The sequence below is a fragment of the Harpia harpyja genome, chromosome 6 (genome assembly GCF_026419915.1).
Source record: "Harpia harpyja isolate bHarHar1 chromosome 6, bHarHar1 primary haplotype, whole genome shotgun sequence".
Classification (NCBI taxonomy): Eukaryota; Metazoa; Chordata; class Aves; order Accipitriformes; family Accipitridae; genus Harpia; species Harpia harpyja.
Genome location: NC_068945.1, coordinates 1,169,992 through 1,191,795, shown reverse-complemented (window position 1 = coordinate 1,191,795; position 21,804 = coordinate 1,169,992). Strand labels below are relative to the sequence as shown.

The window sequence follows — 21,804 nt, the reverse complement described above, 5'->3', positions numbered from 1 at the left end:
GGACAGTCAGCATTGCTGCTGGGACTTTCCGTCTCCTCGGCTACACATTTGGAGAGAACAGAATCAGCTTGCTAATACGCTCTTTTTGCTGGAAGATTCCTAACGCTACAGTTTTCACTCCTACCCCACTGCCAACAGAGTTTCTTTGGCCATGACCTCAGCCAAGTACTGGCTGTGATGGGCAAACCAGGATTTTAGCCGGAGTCCCTGCCATGCTGCTTGTCACTTCCATGGGTCAATCAGCAGCAAGCCCATGTGTAGAGGTATTTTTTGGCAGACAGCAGTGCAGAGGGGGAATAGGGAAGAAACATCTCTTCTAAGCATCTCTTCCTCCCGGATGTTCAGTAAATGAGTTCTGCAGATGTAGCTATGCTCAGTCAGGGGAAGAACTCATCTGTTCAAATCATGCATTCTCTCTACAAAGAGCAGCTTCGTTTGCACAGGCTGTCTGCAATGGGAATTCTCCTCTGCAGAGATTTAGCATCCCACTGCAAAACAGGCTATGCAGTTCCCCATTTGTTTTCTCTAAATTATGATAGTTAACAAGAAGAGTACCTTGTTTCCGATACCTACTCTGCCAACTGTATTAATTCACAAGATTTACCATTCTGTGGAGGTGCCATTCTTTTCCCTTGGGAGCCAAAGTTGGGCTTGGTCTTAGCAGATGTGATTTTGTTTACCTGCCTGAAGCTTCATGGCTTGCTAACTGTTTGCTTATATCCCCTGCAAACCACTTGGCTTACAATTTCTGAAAAGACAATGAGTTTGAACTGTATTCACCAGCTCTCTTGTATGGAATCTCAACGACTGCTCTAACAGCAAAGAGTTAGAAAAAAATACTGCCTATGCATTGTTTGTTTACTCTGTGATTTAACAGCACTTTAGACATTAACTAGGCATTAGGTAACCCCAGATGAGACACAAGAGGAGAATGAACTTAATCCCTGAGCTGTCAAATAATGATCTGAATGTCTTCTCCACCAATTTCACACCAGCACACCTCTCAGCAATGTCACTTCTAACTTAGCATGGTGAAAACCCCCAGCAGCAAGTCAGAACGGGATTTCTGTGAAGAGTAATGGTTCTTCACAAAAACAGAAGTACCTGAATGCCAGCTACTCCAGTTTCTCCATTTGTTCATTTCTACACTGGTGAGACGCACAGAGATCCTACATCAAAGGCTGGAGCAGTCCCAGAAGCAGAAAACTGGCAGTTGTGGAGCACCTTTTCCTGCCAGTAAGTTAACATTGCCAAGAACTAAGCAGCTGATAATACATGCTTACGGGCCAATGGGTACACTTCAGCACAGCCCAGTGGTTTCTTTGGTGGGGGCACTGCTTGAAGTCTTGCTGCCACGATATGTGAACAGGACAGACTTCTATAGCAGACAGCATCTACCTTTCCCTTTGCCTGGTGATGAACTGCTGTCACTGACTTCAGTGGAGCATGTTTGTCACTGGTTACTAACTTATGTGAAGGGAACTCATTTTTTTCCAGTTAAAAATCAAATAGTCAAGAGAACCACTTTGTTTTTTCTGGGTACAAAATGTTTCCCCTGCCAAAGCAAATAAATACATGAATAAATACCTTGAACTTCTACACAAGTCAGTGGTGACATCTCTCTTGATTTCAACTTCATATACGCAATGATGGGGAGAGACAACCTTTATTGTAAAATCTTAAAGATTAAGCCTTGGAAGCACCCCTCAAAGCATTCTTACCCATTTTACAAACACAGAAACTGAGACACAGAGAGCTTACATGAATTATCTTAAGTCACAGAGATTCAGCAGAGGGAAATACAATCCATCAATCCTCATACTTAGTCACTTTCTGTAACTACTGGACTTGATGTTCTTATTTTAAAATTCACAGTAATCCTCTGTGAAGGAGGCATCACTCTGTTTTACAGATGCAGGAACTGAAAGAAGCTGATGTACAAATATTGAAAAGTGGGTATCAGCCAATTTCATCTCCATATATGCAGCTAAGTAAGTATCTGAAATCCAGAAGTGCTTCAGTTCAGACATTCAAGTTTGAAAATGCTAATTAAACCAGACAAGTTCTGTGTTTGTGGTTTCTAAATATATATAGAAAGAAATGTGTTCTGACCTTCATGGATATGTCCAAAAACATGAAGCCTTGGCTGTATTCGTCTCTGGACAGTGTTCAGCAGCTCAACACATCCTACCCGTTGCATTTTCTTAGGAACCCAGTCTAGAAAACCTTTGGAAAAGAAATGAAAACTTTAAAAGAAGACAGGCTATCTACAAAGCTGTACTGCTATACAGCAGTTCTGAGATTTCATGTCTTATGGTTTTTCATAAGCAGCCATAGAAGAATTGACAGGGAAAAAACAGTGTTTGCCTTGGTAAGTAGAAGAGGAAGGAAGGAAAAATACTTGAGGAAAACCATAAAAGCTCATCTGAAGAAAAATGACTATGAGAACTCTTGCCAGTTGTTTTTCAAGGAAAAAAACCCACTGCAATTAAAGCATTTTTACACTCTTGTTAATGGGAAAACTCAATGCTTTTTCCATTCTTCTTCAAGAGAGTGAGGTGTAAAGAGAAGTATGTCCAAAGTGTCTCTAAAGAATCTAAATAAACATTTAGCTATTTAAATCTACTTCTGGGATCTGTTTTTTTAAATTGAACACTTTAACTGATGTAATGGAATCTGTGTTGCTAATAATAAAACTATATTGTTATCACATTGAATCTTACAGTAGTGGAACCCAGGTGAGGAACCCACAGCATGCCTAAAATCAACATCCTGAAGCAAAACTGGTTTAAGCACCTCATGACACAGCAAGCCCCACTAGCCTAAATCTATGGACCTCAGACAGGAAGAGAAACTCAGCCCTTCTGCAGTAGATGTTTTTAAGTGCTATATTTACTTGCACAAAGTTTGTATAAAAATGCGGTTTTTATTAATACAGACAAAAATTTATTACCAACTTGCTTATATGTCTGAAAACATACTGCAGGGGGAAGCTTACTGCCAACTGAAGTCTCATGTTTCCTTCAGAGTAGTAGTATAAGAAGCATGTTGTTGTATTAGAGGGTTTGCAATAACCAATCTAGTTTTCTTTCTATTGTTCTGCCACCTTCATCAGGCTCAAGTTTGGAAACCTAAAAGATATAATCATTTTGGTTTTCTTTAGTTGTTCTGGTGCTCTCCCTGTGTGCCTGTCATAGCTTTGTATCTCTTCGATTGCTTCAACAGCATGCCTTTGAGAAAACAGTAGTCAGCCAGAGCGCTATAAAGTCTGGACCTAGTTTTCATATGTTTACTTTTGACATCCACTCAAGCATGCCTAAATAGCAGCTAACCAATTGGCTTAAAAGACCATAACGGTGGTATTGGAGATCTTGGAAAAGCTCTCAGATTTGCTACAGCTTCAGGGTAGGTTCACACATTGAGAAATACCGCTTTAGATGCCAGTGCTTGAAAACTAGGCTCAGTATACTGTGGGGTTTTATGAAAATAGTAAAAATTTGCCCTTGTATCATAGTTACTCAGAGAGCTAAGTCCAATTTTCAGAAATTAGTTGGGAACGCAGCATCCTAAGTGTCAGAAAGAGGAAGTTCTGATAATGGCCATAGACTCCCAATTCATTCAGATAATGCTTGGCTCCTGTTGGGGCATGTACAGAGAGAAAACCCCACTGAATTACAGAAAGAGCAGAGCAATGCTCAGTTCTGGTAACTGATTTTACCAGTCGCTCTTGGTATCCAACACAGGTCAAAATTCACTGTAGAAAATAATAAGTATTTAAGATGTCAAAGTGAGGCCAGCAACTGCTCTGGAATACAGTCATGCTTTTTTCAGAGCAAATGCATTATAACCATAGGTTTTGTTACTTCGATGATTTGAAACAGTTAATTGTCAAAATGTCTGTGGTGAACATAAAGCCAAAAGTATTTCCACTTCAAAAACTTCACAAACAAAAATCCATAAAATTAACTTCTCCATTAAATTAAGCATTATTTATGTTGAACATGTTTTTGTTTACATGCATTATCACCCTTCTGAAGCTTTCCCATATGTTTGCAGCTTATTATGTACACCTGACTACACAAACTAAGAATAATTGATTACACCTAGCTAACAATTAGAGTTCATCTTAGGGTTTTTTTAATGTTTGGTTACTTGAAACAGGTTTCTGCAGCTGTCAGGAAAGTATAAATCTTTGTCATAGACAATCAAGCAGACAGCTACAAATGAAGACTTAAAGGTGAAATTAAATTAAAAACAAACAAAGAGAAGAAAAGTGAACTTTTTGAAGATAAACAAAAGAATCATAAGTGCAGATCTTTAGGAAGCAGGTAAAAGACTTAAAAAGTTATACTATACATAAAAGTAACAAAAATACACTGATATAGAAATGAGCATTAGTACTGATCCCATAATCACGAATACTGTATTTCAAAAGCTATGAACTATATATCATATCTTCATTAATAATAAACAGGTTACTAATAAAATGGTCAATAATAGCTGTTTTAACCTTTGCTTTCTCATCCTGCGTGAACCTCCTATGTATCCCCGCCCTGGTTTCATCCCAAAGTACTACTCTAAAACAGAAAAGAAAAATTACTCAGATTTTTGTTACGTTGACTAACTGACTTAGAAACACGAAGTCCATTAACTCTTAATGGTGCTTCTGCATCTATGCAGACAATTCTAGATCTAATAATGCAGTATTAATTAGTTTAGGAGGATGCGCGCTCTTTTGAACTGAGGGAATGAGAAAGCAGCACAGAAAATGGATGATGGACACAATTTAGGCAGCCATGCTGGAGGAAAAAAAAGGAATTTGCACTGATTGCTATTTATGATCATTAGGGACAGCTCTAGTGATGCTGTCCAAGATCAGAACAACAGTAATCAATCAGCTTTCTGGTTAAAATAACTGGCTGGGAAGGTCAAGGAGGATCTTGTCTCCCAAAATGTCTGTGGACAGAGCTACACAATAAGGAGGTTCTGTAAGTTAGGCAGAGTGTTAACTTCTTTTGAAGCGTCATGTATTTGTTGCCATGGGTGTCAGGGAGACCAACAGCTGATGCCCTCAGGCAGAGGGTTCTGTGCCTGAGCCATCTATTAATGCATCAGTAAGAAAAAAGACAAAGAAATGGGAACTTTTAAAAAAGAAAATCCTTGGAGGACGGTTGAAGCTTAAGAATTCAAAAAAAGAGAACAAACACTGAGACATGGAGATGGGGGGAATTCATGTTATCCCATTACAGCCAGTGGAGATGGTCAGCTCTTCCTCAGAATTACTACAATTATTAAATTACTTTTCAATTATTAAATTTACTATTCAATTTATTATTAAAGCACGTCTGTTAAGTGCCAGCTCTGCAGTGCTCTCTAGAGGTTCTCTTCCCTCTGCTGATCCCAGAGGCTGCCTGGAGAGGCCTGGTGGATAAATTAGCAAGGTGGCTGAAGTTGGGTGGTGCGAACCCCTCTCTCCACTTCCCAGCACTGGATTTCAAGTGCTAGATACAGGGATATTCTTTGGATCAGCTGAAGGTTGGATTTCTTTACAGCTGATCAGACGGTTTTAAAAACAGCTTTAAAAGTGCTGAAAAAGCTTCTGAAAAAGTTTTAAATATGACTTACAAATAAAACTATATCAAAGACTCAGCATCATGCCTTGGATCCTAACAGGGATTATCCCCACTACTAACCGCTTGGAGCTGGTATCTCAAGGCCTAAACAATTATTTCTGCCATCCACTTTTACGATACAGGTCCATATTAAAGTCAGTCTATGGCATGGCATGAGACTCCACTTAGCTGAAGTATCAGAACACATGCCCTTACTGTGAGAAACCCTGCTCACAAAGAAGCCCTTTCCCCCAGGATTAGTGAGCAGTGGAATGCAAACATGTCTTTCTAAAGAAAACAACAAAACACAAACCCTTTAGATACTTTCTCCTCCAAGCTCTGAAAGAGGAGAAGAAAGGGTGGAAGACAAGAGGGTTTTAGCTTCAGGAAATTGGGGAATCTAAAGGTTTAAAGAAACCAACTGCCTTCATTTCACACAAAGCACTCCTCCACAGTGAGACTCAGCAGAACACTTAAGTACATGCTTCACATTCGTGTCCATTTATTAAATCAGTGAGAGTTAAACACATAGATGCATTAAATATAGCTTGCTGTATGTTAAATACACTGAAAAACATGTTAAAAGCCTTAAGCCTTTACTGAATCTGGACAAGTTTCTGTGATTGTATTATTTCTGTAACACCGGTAATTTCACTATTATCTAGGAACACAAGAAGTCTCTCCTGGCTTTTGTATCTATATTAATATTTGTAAAACACAAAAGTAAAACTATTTCTTGTTGGTCTGTTAGTGTTGCCAGATTGTATTACAGACAGGCAATTCACCCACGCTGTCCAAAGAACAGGCAAACAATGGCAGCAGTTGGGTTTGTGAGGCAGAAGATGCACCAAGTCAGCATGATGAGGAAAAATACAGCCTCTGGGTACTTGTTGGTGGGGGAATGCTACTGCAAGTGAGGGAGGCAGACAGTCCTAAAAAAATAAGATCCCAATCCTGCATTTCTCTTCAAGCAGGCTCCATGCTTTAAATCTACTAATTTCACCGGTGGCAGAGTGGACAGATGCACAGGAAAAACAGACCTTGCTTATTTATAAAGCTTATTAAGGCTTTATGTGTTAAGGCTTTATTTTTTAAGCCATTATTTAATTCCCTACTATTAAGCATAGGTAATCATGAAACATAAACCTGAGCAGAAGTCCTGGTGCTGCTGAAATCAGTACGGATGTTACTTTTGACTTTTCTAAGTAAGTCAGGATTGCACTTTGTCTAAGGAGAGCCATCAGTTACTATATAATCATCTGAAATACACAGCTAAGAGCACTAGTATTTTCTTACCGAGAGGTGGTCCATGTGTTATAAGAATATCTATTCCATCTGGAATAAGGTTCCATTTCTCTAATAGTGCTTGGCCTCGTGGAAGATTAAAGCCCCAGCCATAAAACCAAGGTTGCCTGCCAAGAGAGGAGGAGAATGTCTTCAGTGCTACTTCCATGTACTGGTTATCTAATTAAAATACGGAGATTGACTCTCTACTAACATGGAATTTGGAGACACAAATAGCATTCATTTTCTTCTTTGTGTGCACAGTAAAATCCTCTTTCCATACAACAGTGTTATTTAACTTGTGTGGTACATCAGTGCAGTCCTTACCACTTTCAGTAGGCAGCATACAGTAAAATATTCACAGTATTCCTCTAACAAGGTGAAAAGTAACTCTTACAAGACCTGGATACCAAGATCTCCCTGTGTGGATTAGCATGCTGGACTCCCACAACATCTAGAACACCTGTCTCAGACACCTAGGTGTGGATATATGTTTTCACATTGGCTCCCGTCATGTTCAGCCCTTAGCCTATGACCAGCTGGGCAAGGACAGACCCTGGCACAGCAACTGATCCTGCTCCAAAGTCGGAGAAATTACCTATGCTGCTTTGTTTCCCTAATTGGAAGCATCTCATCAGAACAAGAATACTGCTTCTTTTCTTATACATCATTTTCTTCTGTCCTCTGGTGTGTTGACTTGCTTTTAAGTAAGACTTTCCATATTCAGGATTTCTTATCAGACAGGCATTTACATTTTTTAAAACATATTTATGGAGCAGCTCATCATAGAGCAGCAGGACTGTAACACTGCCAGTCAGAACACAATTTATCTGTATCTTGCTATCCCATTGATTAAAAAACTGTATTTCACAGCAATTATATCACAGTGGTAAATTATGTCTTGCTGACTATGCTCTAATTCTAGGTCATAAAATTGAGGGGTTAGTTTTAGGTTGCAATTTTTTTATAATTTTTTGACTGACATCTGGCCATATCCATATTTGGAGAACAACAAATAGGCTACTGTGATTTAATAAGGTTTATGATAATTGCAGCCATAGTGTTTATACAAACACGCATCAACCAGAGTTCCCTTTGAGATGTTACTTTGTTGAAGAAAGCTTTACACTCCTTCGCCACATCAAAAGACAGAAAGAATTCTTTCAAACAAATTCTCTGAACTCCACTTTACATCATGTATGGCAAAGACAAAAGAAAATGCCCATAAAGCTATTATTCATCCTCTTCCATTACTGATGCTTGACTAACATTTCAAAAATTAGCATGTCTTCATGATGATATATTTTCTACTTTTCCTTTCAGAATGCTGTAAAGCACATGCCTATTGAAAACAGCTGTAAAAATAGAGAGCTTGCTAAAATATAAAGGGATGTGGCTTACCAGAGGGAAGAACAGAAAATTCTGGTAAAAGGAAAGGAAGAAGGGGGCTTTGCAGAAGGTTTCTTGCCTTTCTTTCATAGCCAAAAAGAGCCTCAACTATACTAAACAGATGACTGAAAGGCTCTCTGTGTCCACAGCCAAGAGCTCATCTCCTAGTTCTTTGTCACACACCCTGGATAACCAGGGTCTGGATAAACAGGTGTCCCAGGGGAAAAAAAAAAAGGTGAAACTTTGTACATCTGCCATCGGGACCAGAAATATATCCCAGCCTCCCGAAGCTGTGATGAGGCAGGTGAAGAAGGGATGCTAATGCCAGTAGCAGTGAAGCGGAAACCTTCCTCTGAGTCAGGTTGCTCAGACCAAGGTGGCTGGCTAAGAAAAAGACATATCCCTGTATCAGGGATATGAAATCACACTTTTCTGGTTACCTGTTCACCTCCTAGCAGCCTTTCCTCACAGAACGAACAGCACCTGGCTCACAGGTACATGACTTCTTGCCTTCCTGCTGCTGGGGCAGGAACTCATGGTCTAGTCAGGGGGCTGAGGGGAGACCTTATCGCTCTCTACAACTGCCCGAAAGGAGGCTGTAGCCAGGTGGGTGTCAGTCTCTTCTCCCAAGTAACAAGTGATAGGACAAGAGGAAATGCACCAGGGGAGGTTTAGATGGGACATTAGGAAAAATTTCTTCACTGAAAGGGCTGTCAAGCATTGGAACAGGCTGCCCAGGGAAGCGGTTGAGTCACCATCCCTGGAGGTATTTAAAAGACGTGTGGACACGGCACTTAGGGACATGGTTTAGTGGTGGACTTGGCAGGGCTAGCTGTACGGTTCAACTTGATAATCTTAAAGGTCTTTTCAAACCCAAGTGATTCTATGATTCTATGACTCCAGTTACTGACTTATTCTGCAGTAAGCTACCAGCGACGTTACCGTGTAACACTGTCACACAGAACCAAACCCTGGTCTGTCTTCACATTCAGCTCACCATTGACAGAATGGGAGTATTTTTATCTCACAGGAATGCCCTGAAAATAAATACACTGAAGTCTGTGAGGTGCTCAGATATTACAGAAGTGGGAGGGTTTATAAAAATATACAGAGGTTAGGCTTTTTCTAAACTCTCCATCCGTTCCTGCCTCAGGACTGCATTCCACACCTTACAGCCAAGTATCTTTCCTCACCAAGAGGAAAATATTCAACTGTTTGGCGAATCATCTTTAGGCCCGGAGCAAGTTTTCCAGGAGCAAAATCTCACCGACAGAAAATATTTGCAAGGGTAAACAGGAGGCGAAGGAAGCGTCGGCATAGTAAATCATGCTCGTAAAGCCACTGACGGATTCAGTGGGCGCAGGGGCCGTCGCTCCCCCCGGAGCTGCGGGGCATGGACAGAATCGTGCCCTCGTCCCGCGCCCCGCCGGCGTGCCAGGCACGGCACAACGGGCCGTGGCCATCCCGCGCCCCGAGAACAACACCGAGGGGAAAGATCAACGTTTGCCCAAGAAGAAAAGGTCAAAAACCTACGGAATAATTATTCTAAGGATACAATGAAGCGTTTATAAAGAGAAATAATCGCGACCGTCGCAGGTCTCGCCAGAAGTCAGCTTAATCCTGCTGAAATCCAAAAGACCACGAATGGCATACGCGGCTGTGAGAGTCTCTGCCCGCCTCTACTAGGGTTAGCCTGTACACGGCCACTTTTCCAAAAGCCCGTTTCCCCTCATGAATAGGCATGATCTGCTTATTAAGACAAGAAGCCCTCTCCCCCGTCCCTTTGTGGTGACTGCAGCGCGTAGCCGCCCCAACGCAGGGCTGGTAAGTTATGCGTGCTGGAGCTGTTCTTTTGTGAAGGGGAGATGTTACAACTTGTGTGATTTGCCATCGTGCTGTCTTTTGTGACAATCCCGAGATCGAAAGAAATGTCTGGAATATTTCTGGCAAAAAAAATCTGAATTCCAAGAAAGGTTTCAGCCGAGGATGTTGGTGTGCTTTCTAGCTGAGAGAAGAAAGAAAAATCATACACTTCAGTGCCCCCACCCCCAAAGCAAACCCATCTTTATATGCACACAGGGATTTTATAAATCCCAAGTCCCTTTTCTGAAAATGTATTGCAAAACAGCCATCAAAGTTTCTGAGTAGGAAAAAAAAAATCTTCTCTAATACCAACTAACGAGTCTGTGACCTGGATATCGTGCAAAGACAACTTTGTCTAAAATTTCCATTTACAATGGAACCTGAAAGCAAAGTTAAAGTCTTCATATCGAGCACTGAATTTCTGGATCCCCACTTACTGCTCGCTCAGGAGAAATGCAATTTTTTAATTAATTATTTTTCAACAGTATTTTACGGTTTACAAAGAAAATACTGTCATGTATGTTCCGTAAGTGAAAAATCCGCTGTTCTCAAAAAAACCCCAAGAAAAATGTATTTGGCAATTAAAGACATACATCATGAATGTATTTCACCTCTGAAGTGAAGCGCTCATGTGTAGAAATGTACTTTGATTTAGGTCTTATCTTCTTAAAGCGAACGGTTTGAGTCTCTCCACATACTACTGAAATTCAACGTTATTATGATAAGAATAATGATTGTCTACACATAAGACTCTAGGGGGAAAATATATTGGAAGTGAATTTGTTTACAGCACAATTAACCTTATGTTAAAAACATATGAACAAGTCTTGCAGGTCAAATAATCTACCATACAAAAAGGGCTGAATTATCAGAATTTGTGCTAGCAATCGGATGTTGCTTTATGTACTGAATTTCTATCTTTCTGTTCTAAAGTAACCATTGGAATAATTTTCTTACAGAATGATAGTTGCTATGACAACCATAGCAAATTTTCCTTTTCTGAAACAGATGTCTCATTTAGTTGAAAATTAGAATGTGAAAAACCCATGGGAAAAATTAATTCAAACTTTAACAGAACACTGACTACAATGTAATCTCTTATAGGTTAACCCCTTAACATCTTTCTGCACTCTTATAGTAACCTTCTCATAAATTCTAATTAAACCAGTTTAACCTCCTAGGAATGACCTTCTTAGCTATCATTAGCGCTTTAGTTGTCTTTGAAAGGGGCATTTCTGTTACAATAATAACAGAAAAAAGTCACAGTAAAAAAATAGTGGTCAAACATATTACCACCTTAATTATTTATTAGTTTTTTCTTTTCTCCAGCTACTACCGGAAAGAGCTACCACGTAGTCCAAGAATTCTTTTGTCATTTAAATGCGGCATAACTTAGTTTTACATGTGATTTACTGTAAGGGGCAGTGATGCACTACACAGATTTGACCTGTAATTTACGTGAAAATTGAAAATTTTCAATTTTCAAACCACTGGTACCCGTCTCAATCTGCTCAGCAGACATACAAAAAGGGGACGCAAAAAAGGATACTTGACTGGGGAAAACTATCAGTGTGCATGGATTTTTCTATTACAAGCAAGAAGAGAGTGAAATCTGATTTCTCCATTACCTTGATTCAATTTAAACATTTTAACTTTAAAGAATGGATTCCTTCCTCTCTGTACACTTACCAGCTCAAGGGGACCCTCCACAGTACTTGGTCATCGGCTACAAACGAACATGGCAGGCAGCCAGCGGGCAGTCGAAGAAATATTCCCACCACGGCGCTGCCCATAGTGCTTGCGGGGTGTGAGCTACCACAAGAACTTCAGGACTACAAGATTTACGGCAGCAGCTGCATCTAGGATGTCCAGTTGACCAAGACAAATCTTGCCACCCGTAGGCATGCAATTACTCTCTTTGACTTCAAGGGAAAACTCCCTTGCATAGTCCAATACCTGTGGAGAGCTATGGGTGGCAACTTACTGAAGAGCCATTAGTGTATCAAAGGGACTGGTGGGCAGCATCTTGCAAACACCTCGGTAGCAAAAAATACAGAACTAAAACACAACGATCAACGTACCTCCTAATTTCTATAAAGTTTCCTACACAAATCTTTATTGTAGCTGAAAGGCAAGTTCTCTCACTAGAATTCCTCTACTTACAATATAAATTTCAAAGGTTCACAAACGTGTAACTTGCTCTAGTCTTTCCTCCACAACAGTTGTCATTCTTCTCCTATCAGAAAATAAACAGATACTGGCCAGTGACTGTAAAGAAGCTCAATGGGAAAAGAATGGACCAAATGAAGTCTTCTCATTCCTGCTCCCCTTCCTGACAATTGCAGAGCTGCATATATTCAACATTTACAAGATTGGACTACGCATGCTGACAGTCATACTGGTAGAAGTAACCAGTCAAGGGCCATGGAGCACCAAAAAGCAGTGGCAATAACAGGCAAAATTCCAACACATCCGGATTCCCAGACCAAGAAATCTCACTGTTGGACATTTAAGTCTAATTTTTCCTAGGTTTGATTTTATCTTACTATTATAACCAGCTACAGTCCTGCAAACACAGGTATACAGTACTATATACACTATATACCCTCCTTGTATGCCTGGTGTTCACATCCTTCAGGTGTTTGTATTTTTATGCTCCCCATCACTGTATTAGTTTAATTTACCCAATCTCTGTAATTGCCTTTTCAGCCTTTCCTTGGTAAGTAACTAACCAGTTTACCGAGTATTTCTACTGCTTTTTACTCAATTTTCTCTCCAAGTAAGGATTCATAAAAGTTCACCTTTTTGGGGGGGGGGTTGTGGGGGGTGGTATTGGCTGTTTCAACATCTAAAGCAGTTGTGAAGTAACACTCATCTTTCCATCTTTTCTTCCTTGCATTCAAGAGGACTGTCCAAAGCAGGCAGGGACGAAACTAGCTATTAGTCCATTAGTGCTAAGAAGGACTGGCAGGGCACTGTTTGTTTGTAGGCTTTGAAATACTGTTCCAACATCTTGGCACCTGAGCATTTTAACAGCATAACTGAGATTTAAAGAAAAACAGGTTTCAGAAGTTTTGAGGTGACAGTATTATGACTAACTTCCATGGGAGAGAGACAAGGGTGGTATGATTTTAGAGAAGAGGTACGAAAGCAGTGTAAAAAAAGAATTAAATTATGCAAAAAAGAAACTTAGATTCACTCATTCATAATATTGGAACTTGGGCTTTTTTGATGAAAGCTAGGCCTTATACTTAAAACTAATAAATGCAAATGATGGTTAATCTCATAAGAGATTATCCCCTGGAACACATGGCCACGAAGTACAGCTCAGCAGGTGGAAAGGAGAAAGCAGAAGGGAGGGGAATGTAGGTGCTAAAACACAAGATGGCTTGCACAGTGTTAGTTCGGGAGGCTGTAGTGAGCAGCAAACTGAACTCAGATTCTCTATCAGTCTGCTGGCCACAACAGACAACATTTCTTCCATGGGGAAGTTTGCTGTGTTCTTGGTTTTTTGCCTTACTTGCTTTGCATCCAAGGTTGTCATTCTTGAAACTCTGAATCAAATTGAATTATTGTTTTCACAAAAGGAAAGGAGGGTAAAAATCAGAATATGGCCCTTTGTCAGTAATTATTTCTTTTGCAATTTGAGTTACACATGAAATCATTCATCTTTTGTTTAGTAAAGGATTTCATACATCTCCGACTAGAAAGAAGAAAGAATGAGCTGTGACTAATAGGAACTGATCATTTCTAAACATTAATCTGTTATAAAACAATGAGAAATAAAATGAAATCTACTTTATCTTCATAACAAGAAAACAGAAGATAACAGGTAAGGAGAAAAATTAATGAAAGACTGAATTTAAAACATGCCAACACCAAATGCAAATAGTTTATTTCATTCTGCTGGGAGGCAAATGATAATATCCCATCTGATATTTTGTAAAAATAATAAAATAAACCCAACAAACAAACATAAAAGCTAATTTGCAATAATTAGCCAAAGATTCAATGCTGAGAGTACAGATGTAGAACTGTACAGACTTTCAGTACGGTCTTATGGATTTAATGCAGGACTAAGGTCTTGAGCTCCTGATGTCTCAGAGTCTGTTACCTCAGTCTCCCTGATTCTCAGTATGTAAAAATACAGGTACAGCCAGGTTATCCAGACTGTACTGCAGATACTGGTAGGTGATAGTCATAGAAAGAAGAAGGGGTAAGAGACAGGAGTTAACAGCCCCTCTGTCCACAGTACAGTCACCATCTCATTTTAAATGTAAAACTTGCCATGAATGGTCCAATCGGTAAGGAAAAATAATTTGAAGCCCATCTATGCTAATTTGAAGCCCTTTCACTATCATCAGATGACCAGACAGCTAAAGAAAAAAAAATGTTCTTCCACACGTCCAGCTAGTTAGTGTTTACTGTAGTCCTCTAAGAGTTTGCAAAAGTTTGCTAACTGTGGAGATGGAATATCCCGTCAAATGGAGATGCTATACTTGTGGGGGTTTTTATGATGCAGCTCCTGGAAGGACTCTTCTAGATGAAACATGACTGAAATACACAGGATGTGTAATAGGTGCACTGAGAATTGATAAAAAAGGCCCCCACGGTAGCCACTTCTCAGTTTAGGAACCCACCAGGTTTACATTCTTTTCTCAAAATACCAGGAGTAATTAGGCCATATGGACTAACTGTCTGCCAGTTCTTTTCTGGTTTTCCTTCCTTTTTGGTTTTTTACCTTCTTTTCCTTAGAAAGTTCAAAGTCATTTTGAGTTAAACAAGCATGAAAATGCTTCCAAAACCAATAAATTAATACAGCACGTGTGCATATATGTGTAAAGTGTATTATTTTTAACATTATCAATTTAGCAACAGATGAACTTACTTCTTGTTTAAAAAAGCACGTACTGATACTTCATATGCCATGTTTCTACCTGAAGTGAACAACATCCAAGCAATCCTAAATTCCAAATCCATGTTTTCCTGCAGTCCTAAATTCACCCCACAGTACAGTGGTGGAAACCAACTGCTGCAATATAACTTTCTATACCAAAAAGGTACAGCTTTAACACGCGGATGCTCGTTCAGCTACCTAGGAATTCTGAGATAACCTTAAAAAAACCCATATACTTATCTGATGTAAATTACATAATTAGGAATATTTGACACACAGGTGCAGCCCTGTGTTGTAATACTGGTTCCAATTCACTTTCTTACTGAGGAATAAAATCTTCATATTAATTCATATTAAATGATGCTAATTTATTAAATAAAATTAATTTATGAACAACAAATCCAAAGGAAGTGTTCTGATGTTAAACAGCTTCACAACAAGTGGTAAATTACTTTTCCCCTTAAAATCTGGTCAGGGAAAAGAGAAAGAACTCAGATAACTCTGTTACAATTAGTTCCTGTGATAGTGACTCGATTTACCATTCTTCATGTAGAGCACAATGTAAAGTTACAATCTACTTCTTGATGTAGTAATGCATCTACTGTGTAAAAACCTAGGGAAAATGCATACATACAAGCTACTGTGAAGTATGGGAGGCTGATTCTCACCAGGTGTAAATGGCTCAAAAGCCAGTGGAGCTCTGCCAATTTACTCCAGCTGAGAATCAGCTCCATGTAGATCCGCTCCAAACTAGTGAGCTATTTGTGTTTCTCTTGGAATATCGCCAAAGGGCTCATCACAGTACCCAACTGTGTTTACATCTTTGAAACATCCTGAAATTGCTGCTGTCTGAGACTACAGCCCAGACTACAGATAGAGCTGGTAGTCCTTTTGTTCAAGAAAAAATGGGAAAAAAAGCACCAGAACAACAAAAAAAGCACTTTAAACTTTAAAATCAGCTCTGTCTCATAAAATTAAACTTTCAAGCAAATGTGAAAAATAAAGAGAAAACTGCTGTGGGGGATTGCAATTTCACTCTTGTGGTTTATGAACTGCAGGAAAGTGAAGCCAATTCCCTGTAGTGAGATTACAGGTCTCCTCTTCTATAGGTCTTAAATTAAAAACCAGCTGAATCCAAAGTGAGCTAGTTTACTGGATCAGAAGATTCAATTATTTCTGCTAAGTAACTGAATGTGAACTACTTCCTTTTAATAATATGCAACTAATAATTACTGCCCAAGAAAGGACTTTTTTCTACCAAGCTAATTAAACTAAAGGAATGTATTTTTCGACTGCTCTTAAATTTAACTAAAGCAAGAAACATTGCAACAAAACAAGTAAATGCAAATCCCCACTAACATACAGAAATATAAAGCCACACAATGTGTTCAGACATTACCAGAAACAGGTCTTGTCCAAAAATGTTATGTGAAATCAACATAACTTCTGGTCTATATTCAGCATATATGCACACATAGGCAGTGTAATGTCCTGAATACTTGTACAGACACAGTGGAGGAACACAACTGCAAAGTGGATGCAAAGCATCTTTGGCTTCAGTAACTGATTAAGCTCACTCTGCAAGAGGTCACTGTGAAATGTGTTGGAGAATTGATCCGTATCCCTAATACGCAAAGACATACAAGTAAGCAGCATGCAAAGGTGTTTGACTTACTGTTTTCCTCTATTGTGACTATTCTAGGATTGAACTATTCCAGACTCCTCAGCCCTGGGCAACGTTGGGAAGAAATTTTATTTGAGAGAAAACATTCTCTGGAACGTTCATTAACAAGAAAAGAAAAAAGGGATGTTCTAAACTGCTGTGACTTTAAAAAAAATCTTGTGGGAAATGGAAAAACAAAATTTCTCAGGAGAACATAATAACTAGAATTTATCACATTGGTCTGACTTTGATGATATTTATGGGCTACATTAGGTGTAGTTCATTTTACATTTTCATTCACTTACATACCTATTGCAGAGTTTAATTAGTTAATAACTATGTTCTTTAAACATGCTATAGAAAATTCACTTGGCGTCTCTGAGAAATTTTTATTTTGTTCCATACACTTTTTTTTCCAGCAATGTTAATGGTTCTTGCTAATTCATTTCAGTCACTTCATTTGTACAGGAGTGTTCATTAAAAAGACCTCTCCTGAATTCAGTATGATTGCTCACATGAGCAATAGCACCTGTACACCTAGTGTCTACTGAATGAGACACACATTACTGTATTTCCAAGTCATGTAAATAACTGCTTTCCAAGATGTGTTTATCACGTGAAATGCACCACTTTTAGCAAAGTGCCATTAGTAAAAAAAAAAGAAAAAATGAGGAGAAAAATGATCCAGTGATCTGTTTCTGATGTTAAAACAGCCAGAATGCGCTCTTAAGTCTCACTTTCTGCCACTGGAAAACCTTTCACACTTCAGGAGTTCAGTATCTTACATTTCTCCCCACCACCTTCCCTGAACAGCTGAATTTAATAGATCAAAATCATTTCGCAGGAAAAACCATTCTTATGATCTTCCATATGCTGTAAACTAAACTACAGTGTTTTGTGGTTTTAAGTGTTTTTAGAAGCAGCACTTTCCAAAATGGAAAATGGTTTCTGATAAGTATGGAAGAGGAAATAAAAATCACTCCAGCATTCTATTAAAATATAACTAAAATATAACTGTACCTATGTGCCTCAGACTGTTAATTAATATATTTTAACAGGATGATGAATTTTACTTTCTCTCAACACATTGCTATTTCTTACACACCTGTCACATCTTACCTACCTTTTTCTGAATGGCTGAAATAAAACATCTTCAGCATTCTAACCAGAGTAAAGCAGCCAGATCAGGTAGGCTTAGATGCCAAGCTTCTCCCTAAAATTTCTGAAACTTGAGATGCCTCAATTCTAAATAACGAGTGGAGTCTATTATTCCCATTCATGATTTTAATTTTCTTCAAGAACCATGTCAGTCTACCCAAATTACTCACTTACATTGCCTGCCTCAAAGTCACTAGTTTAAAAAGCTCCAAATAGTTTCCAACTTTAAAAATCAGGGAATATCTACCATTTTTAAAACATTTCTGAGCAACCAAAACCCAGCACTCTGTAATATGTCCACATCCAGCATTTCCACATCCATCCATACAAGACTGTAGCACTGACAGAGCTAGACATGCGAACAAGCCACCTGCTCAAAAATCTACTTAATCTGAGGTTTGCAAGAATTTTAGAGTGGTATTTTATTGCTGTAGAAAACAGTACAAAAGCCATAGAAAACAGTACAAAAGCCATTGCACTTTAGTTATTTGTACTTTTATCTTTTGACCAAGTGAGGGTGCAGAAAGAACACAGGAGGATCAGCTATTTTACTTGGAAAAACTTCTAGTATGGTTTTGTCCAATAACACAAATTTTTGAGTCCCTATATATTTTAGTCATGTGCAAGGTTCCAAATAGTTTTTTGCAGATTTGAAAGGGGGCATAAGAACTAAGAAGCAGAGTGGTCACTTTGAGGCAGAAGTTATTATTTTCTGTGAATTTTATAGGGAATGAAACCTGCAATGTAACAACTTGCACTGCTGCTGCTGCCGCTGCTCTATCCAGAAGCCACACTCCCAACTTGGGAGGTATATTATGTTAAATGAAGTCAATATTTTATTTTAATACAGTTTCATTTTAATTGATGTTCACCTCAATGACTGTAAAGATTTGTACAAGGTCTGGGAAAGTAAACATTAGATGATTCATCACAGGCAAAATGAAAGCGTGTCCCTCTCATGAAATGAATCTATAAATCTTTGTTACATTATTTTACTGATGGAAACCGAGTTCAGTGAGGAATGAAAGAGACTATTATAGCTGTTCCTGAAAAGATGGAGGAGGAAGGCACTGAAACGGAGACCTAGGGTATGGGTGGCCTGGAGTCTGCGTGGAACAAAAATAAGTCTGCCCCATTTTGCCCTTTGCATGGTCTTTGAAACTACCCCAATTACACATAGAAGTTACCAGTCTTTCTATCCAAAGTGCACACGTGCACGCGTGTGCGTGCACACACACACACACACAGAGAGAACATTTGAGAAATATAGCAAAGTCACCTACTTTGTGATGAAAAAGCAAATCAGACAAGAAAATAACAAATCAGATGAGTTACACACCTATAGCTAAGCACTACCGATCACGCTGGACTATACAGCTTGAGTGAAGACACTCGGCTGCATACTGGAATAGTACAGATAGCTGTAGTGCACCAAGAAAAGGGCCAACAGGTTGTAATAAATTTCCAGCCCTCACACCAACGTGGGATGATGATTTGGAGAATAAGCCCCCTGTCAAGGTTGCTTTGGGCTGAGCTGGTGGCTGATACTCACTAATGCAACCTACAGGTTGATGTCTTTTACGCTGAAGGAATTCAGCCATCTTCTCTGACACAGCCAGAGCTCACTGAATGGCGCTGACCCAGAATGCTACGCTCAGTAAAAACAATACTTGAACAGAAAAAAAACACTCCCCACATACACAGCCCTACCTTTCTTCACTCAGTTCCCATTATCTGAACAACAATGTTGTACAAGAGCTGTTGGCCCATGTGTAAACATGCAGAGGCCATATCTATTCAATGTTCCACTGGAGAGAAGCTACAAAAATACAGAAGTCCAGCCCCAGCGCCTGTCATTTCAGGACAAATGGTCACAAATGTCTTTCTAGGCTGATATCAATCTCTGCTCTCCCATTTTCCCTGACTGGGAAATGAAAGTTTCTGAAGTTCCAGATGGCCTATAACAAAAGAATGAAGGAGGAAATGAGAATACATAGACACTAGAAAAAAATGTAATTCTACAAAAAGAAAAATGAGGTTCTGTTTCACAGGAATAGATCCCTCCAGATAATCAAAGCCAAGAAAAAATCCACTCTCTGGATAATGAGTCTGGAGGCAATCTCATCCTAAAGGGCTTCTTTAAGCTATCCAGGCCAATATGTCATTTAGAACAATGAAATTGTGTCCTGGTTTCAGCTGGGATAGAGTTAACTGTCTTCCTAGTAGCTGGTACAGTGCTATGTTTTGAGTTCAGTATGTGAAGAATGTTGATAACACTGATGTTTTGTATGTGAAGAATGTTGATAACACTGATGGTTTCAGTTGTTGCTCAGTAGTGTTTAGACTAAAGTCAAGGATTTTTCAGCTTCTCATGCCCAGCCAGCGAGAAAGCTGGAGGGGCACAAGAAGTTGGCACAGCACACAGCCAGGGCACCTGACCCAAACTGGCCAACGGGGTATTCCATACCATGGGACATCCCGTTTAGTATAGGAACTGGGAAGGGGGGCAGGGGAATCGCCGCTCGGGGACTAGCGGGGTGTCGATCGGCGGGTGGTGAGCAATTGCACTGCGCATCATTTGTACATTCCAATCCTTTTATTATTGCTGTTGTCATTTTATTAGTGTTATCATTGTCATTATTAGTTTCTTCTTTTCTGTTCTATTAAACCATTCTTATCTCAACCCACGAGTTTTACTTCTTTTTCCCGATTTTCTCGCCCATCCCACTGGGTGGGGGGGAGTGAGTGAGCGGCTGCGTGGTGCTTAGTTGCTGGCTGGGGTTAAACCACAACAAATTGTCATATGTTTGGCAAGTGGGCTTTGATTGTCCCTTCCTTTCCCATATTGTGAAAAATGAAAAAAAGCACTGAAAGAGATAAAATGCTCTCATGCCACCTTGTATGCCTGTTTGAAAGCAGGAGGACCAAAGTTTCTCCTGCAGCTGTGTACAGCTGCTTAGAAGCATTATGGAAATTCAGTGGCTAGGAAGATGTTTTCCTTCTGCCACTTGTATTTCTATTGCTATGTCAAGTAAAATGTGTACTCTTAACCTGCCATTAATGCACAATAATCCACCTCTTAATAGAAAATGCCACTGAATTCCTGCCATTTTCCACAAGATCAGAGCATACACACTGAATACCTGTTCTTCTGCAGATGCACATCTTTTCTATAAATTTGAGGCAGGGGTGCAATATTAGACTTTGGGGGAACAGCCAGTATAACCTTTGCCAGACACAAACAGCTTCTGATTATTGATTAGGCGTCAATTCATTAGTCTTCAGGTCTTATCAGTAGTTATTGCATGCAACAGGAGAACAGAGAGCCAAGTTACTTACTCATCCAGTTGTAAAAAACTCAATGGAAAAAACATGTAGTAGGGCAGAGTCCATTATTGGAACTTTGTGCAGCAGAGAAGCAGATGTAGCAACACTCAGGACCAAAAATGCAAGTATGAATGAACCTCAGAGAGGTGTTCTCACGTTGAGACAAAAATGTACGTGCACCTCTATAGACATTTATTTTTACATGGCAATTCTGAATAATGACTATAAAAGGAATAATATATAGTTGACTCATTCAGCAAGCACAGCAGATCTTATGCACTGAATGCATCAGGTGTTTTTGTGCAAACACAGTTTGTAACTGTGCAATTAAAATCTTCAGCAGTGCAGAAGCACACATGGGTTGTATAGCCTACCTTCATTCCAGCTGTAGCTAACACTAAAACTCTGACCTGCAAAATAGTAACACATTGTGGGGTAATGAACTATAATAGAATGCTGAAAATCTATAACTGAAATACTCACTAATCATTTATTAATATGGTTCCATGAATGGCATTGTCATAGAGATAATACCCAGTCTGATGACACAGAAAACACCTCCTGCTTCAAATCCAAATTCAAATTTCCGCTATTATCTCCGCTTCCTGACT

At 39.3% G+C, this 21,804-nt stretch overlaps 1 protein-coding gene across 3 annotated transcripts in view; it reads right to left on the bottom strand.

Moving 5' to 3' along the window:
- The window catches only part of MPPED1 (metallophosphoesterase domain containing 1), a 66,242-nt gene that overhangs the window by 4,285 nt on the left and 40,153 nt on the right, over positions 1 to 21,804 (bottom strand). For all 3 annotated transcript variants that reach the window (XM_052790571.1, XM_052790570.1, XM_052790572.1), the window contains 2 exons: positions 6,909 to 7,024; positions 2,113 to 2,226 (listed from right to left, as the gene is read on the bottom strand). In XM_052790571.1, coding sequence (XP_052646531.1) covers positions 2,113 to 2,226; positions 6,909 to 7,024 — 230 coding nt within the window. The remainder of the gene's footprint in view (positions 1 to 2,112; positions 2,227 to 6,908; positions 7,025 to 21,804) is intronic.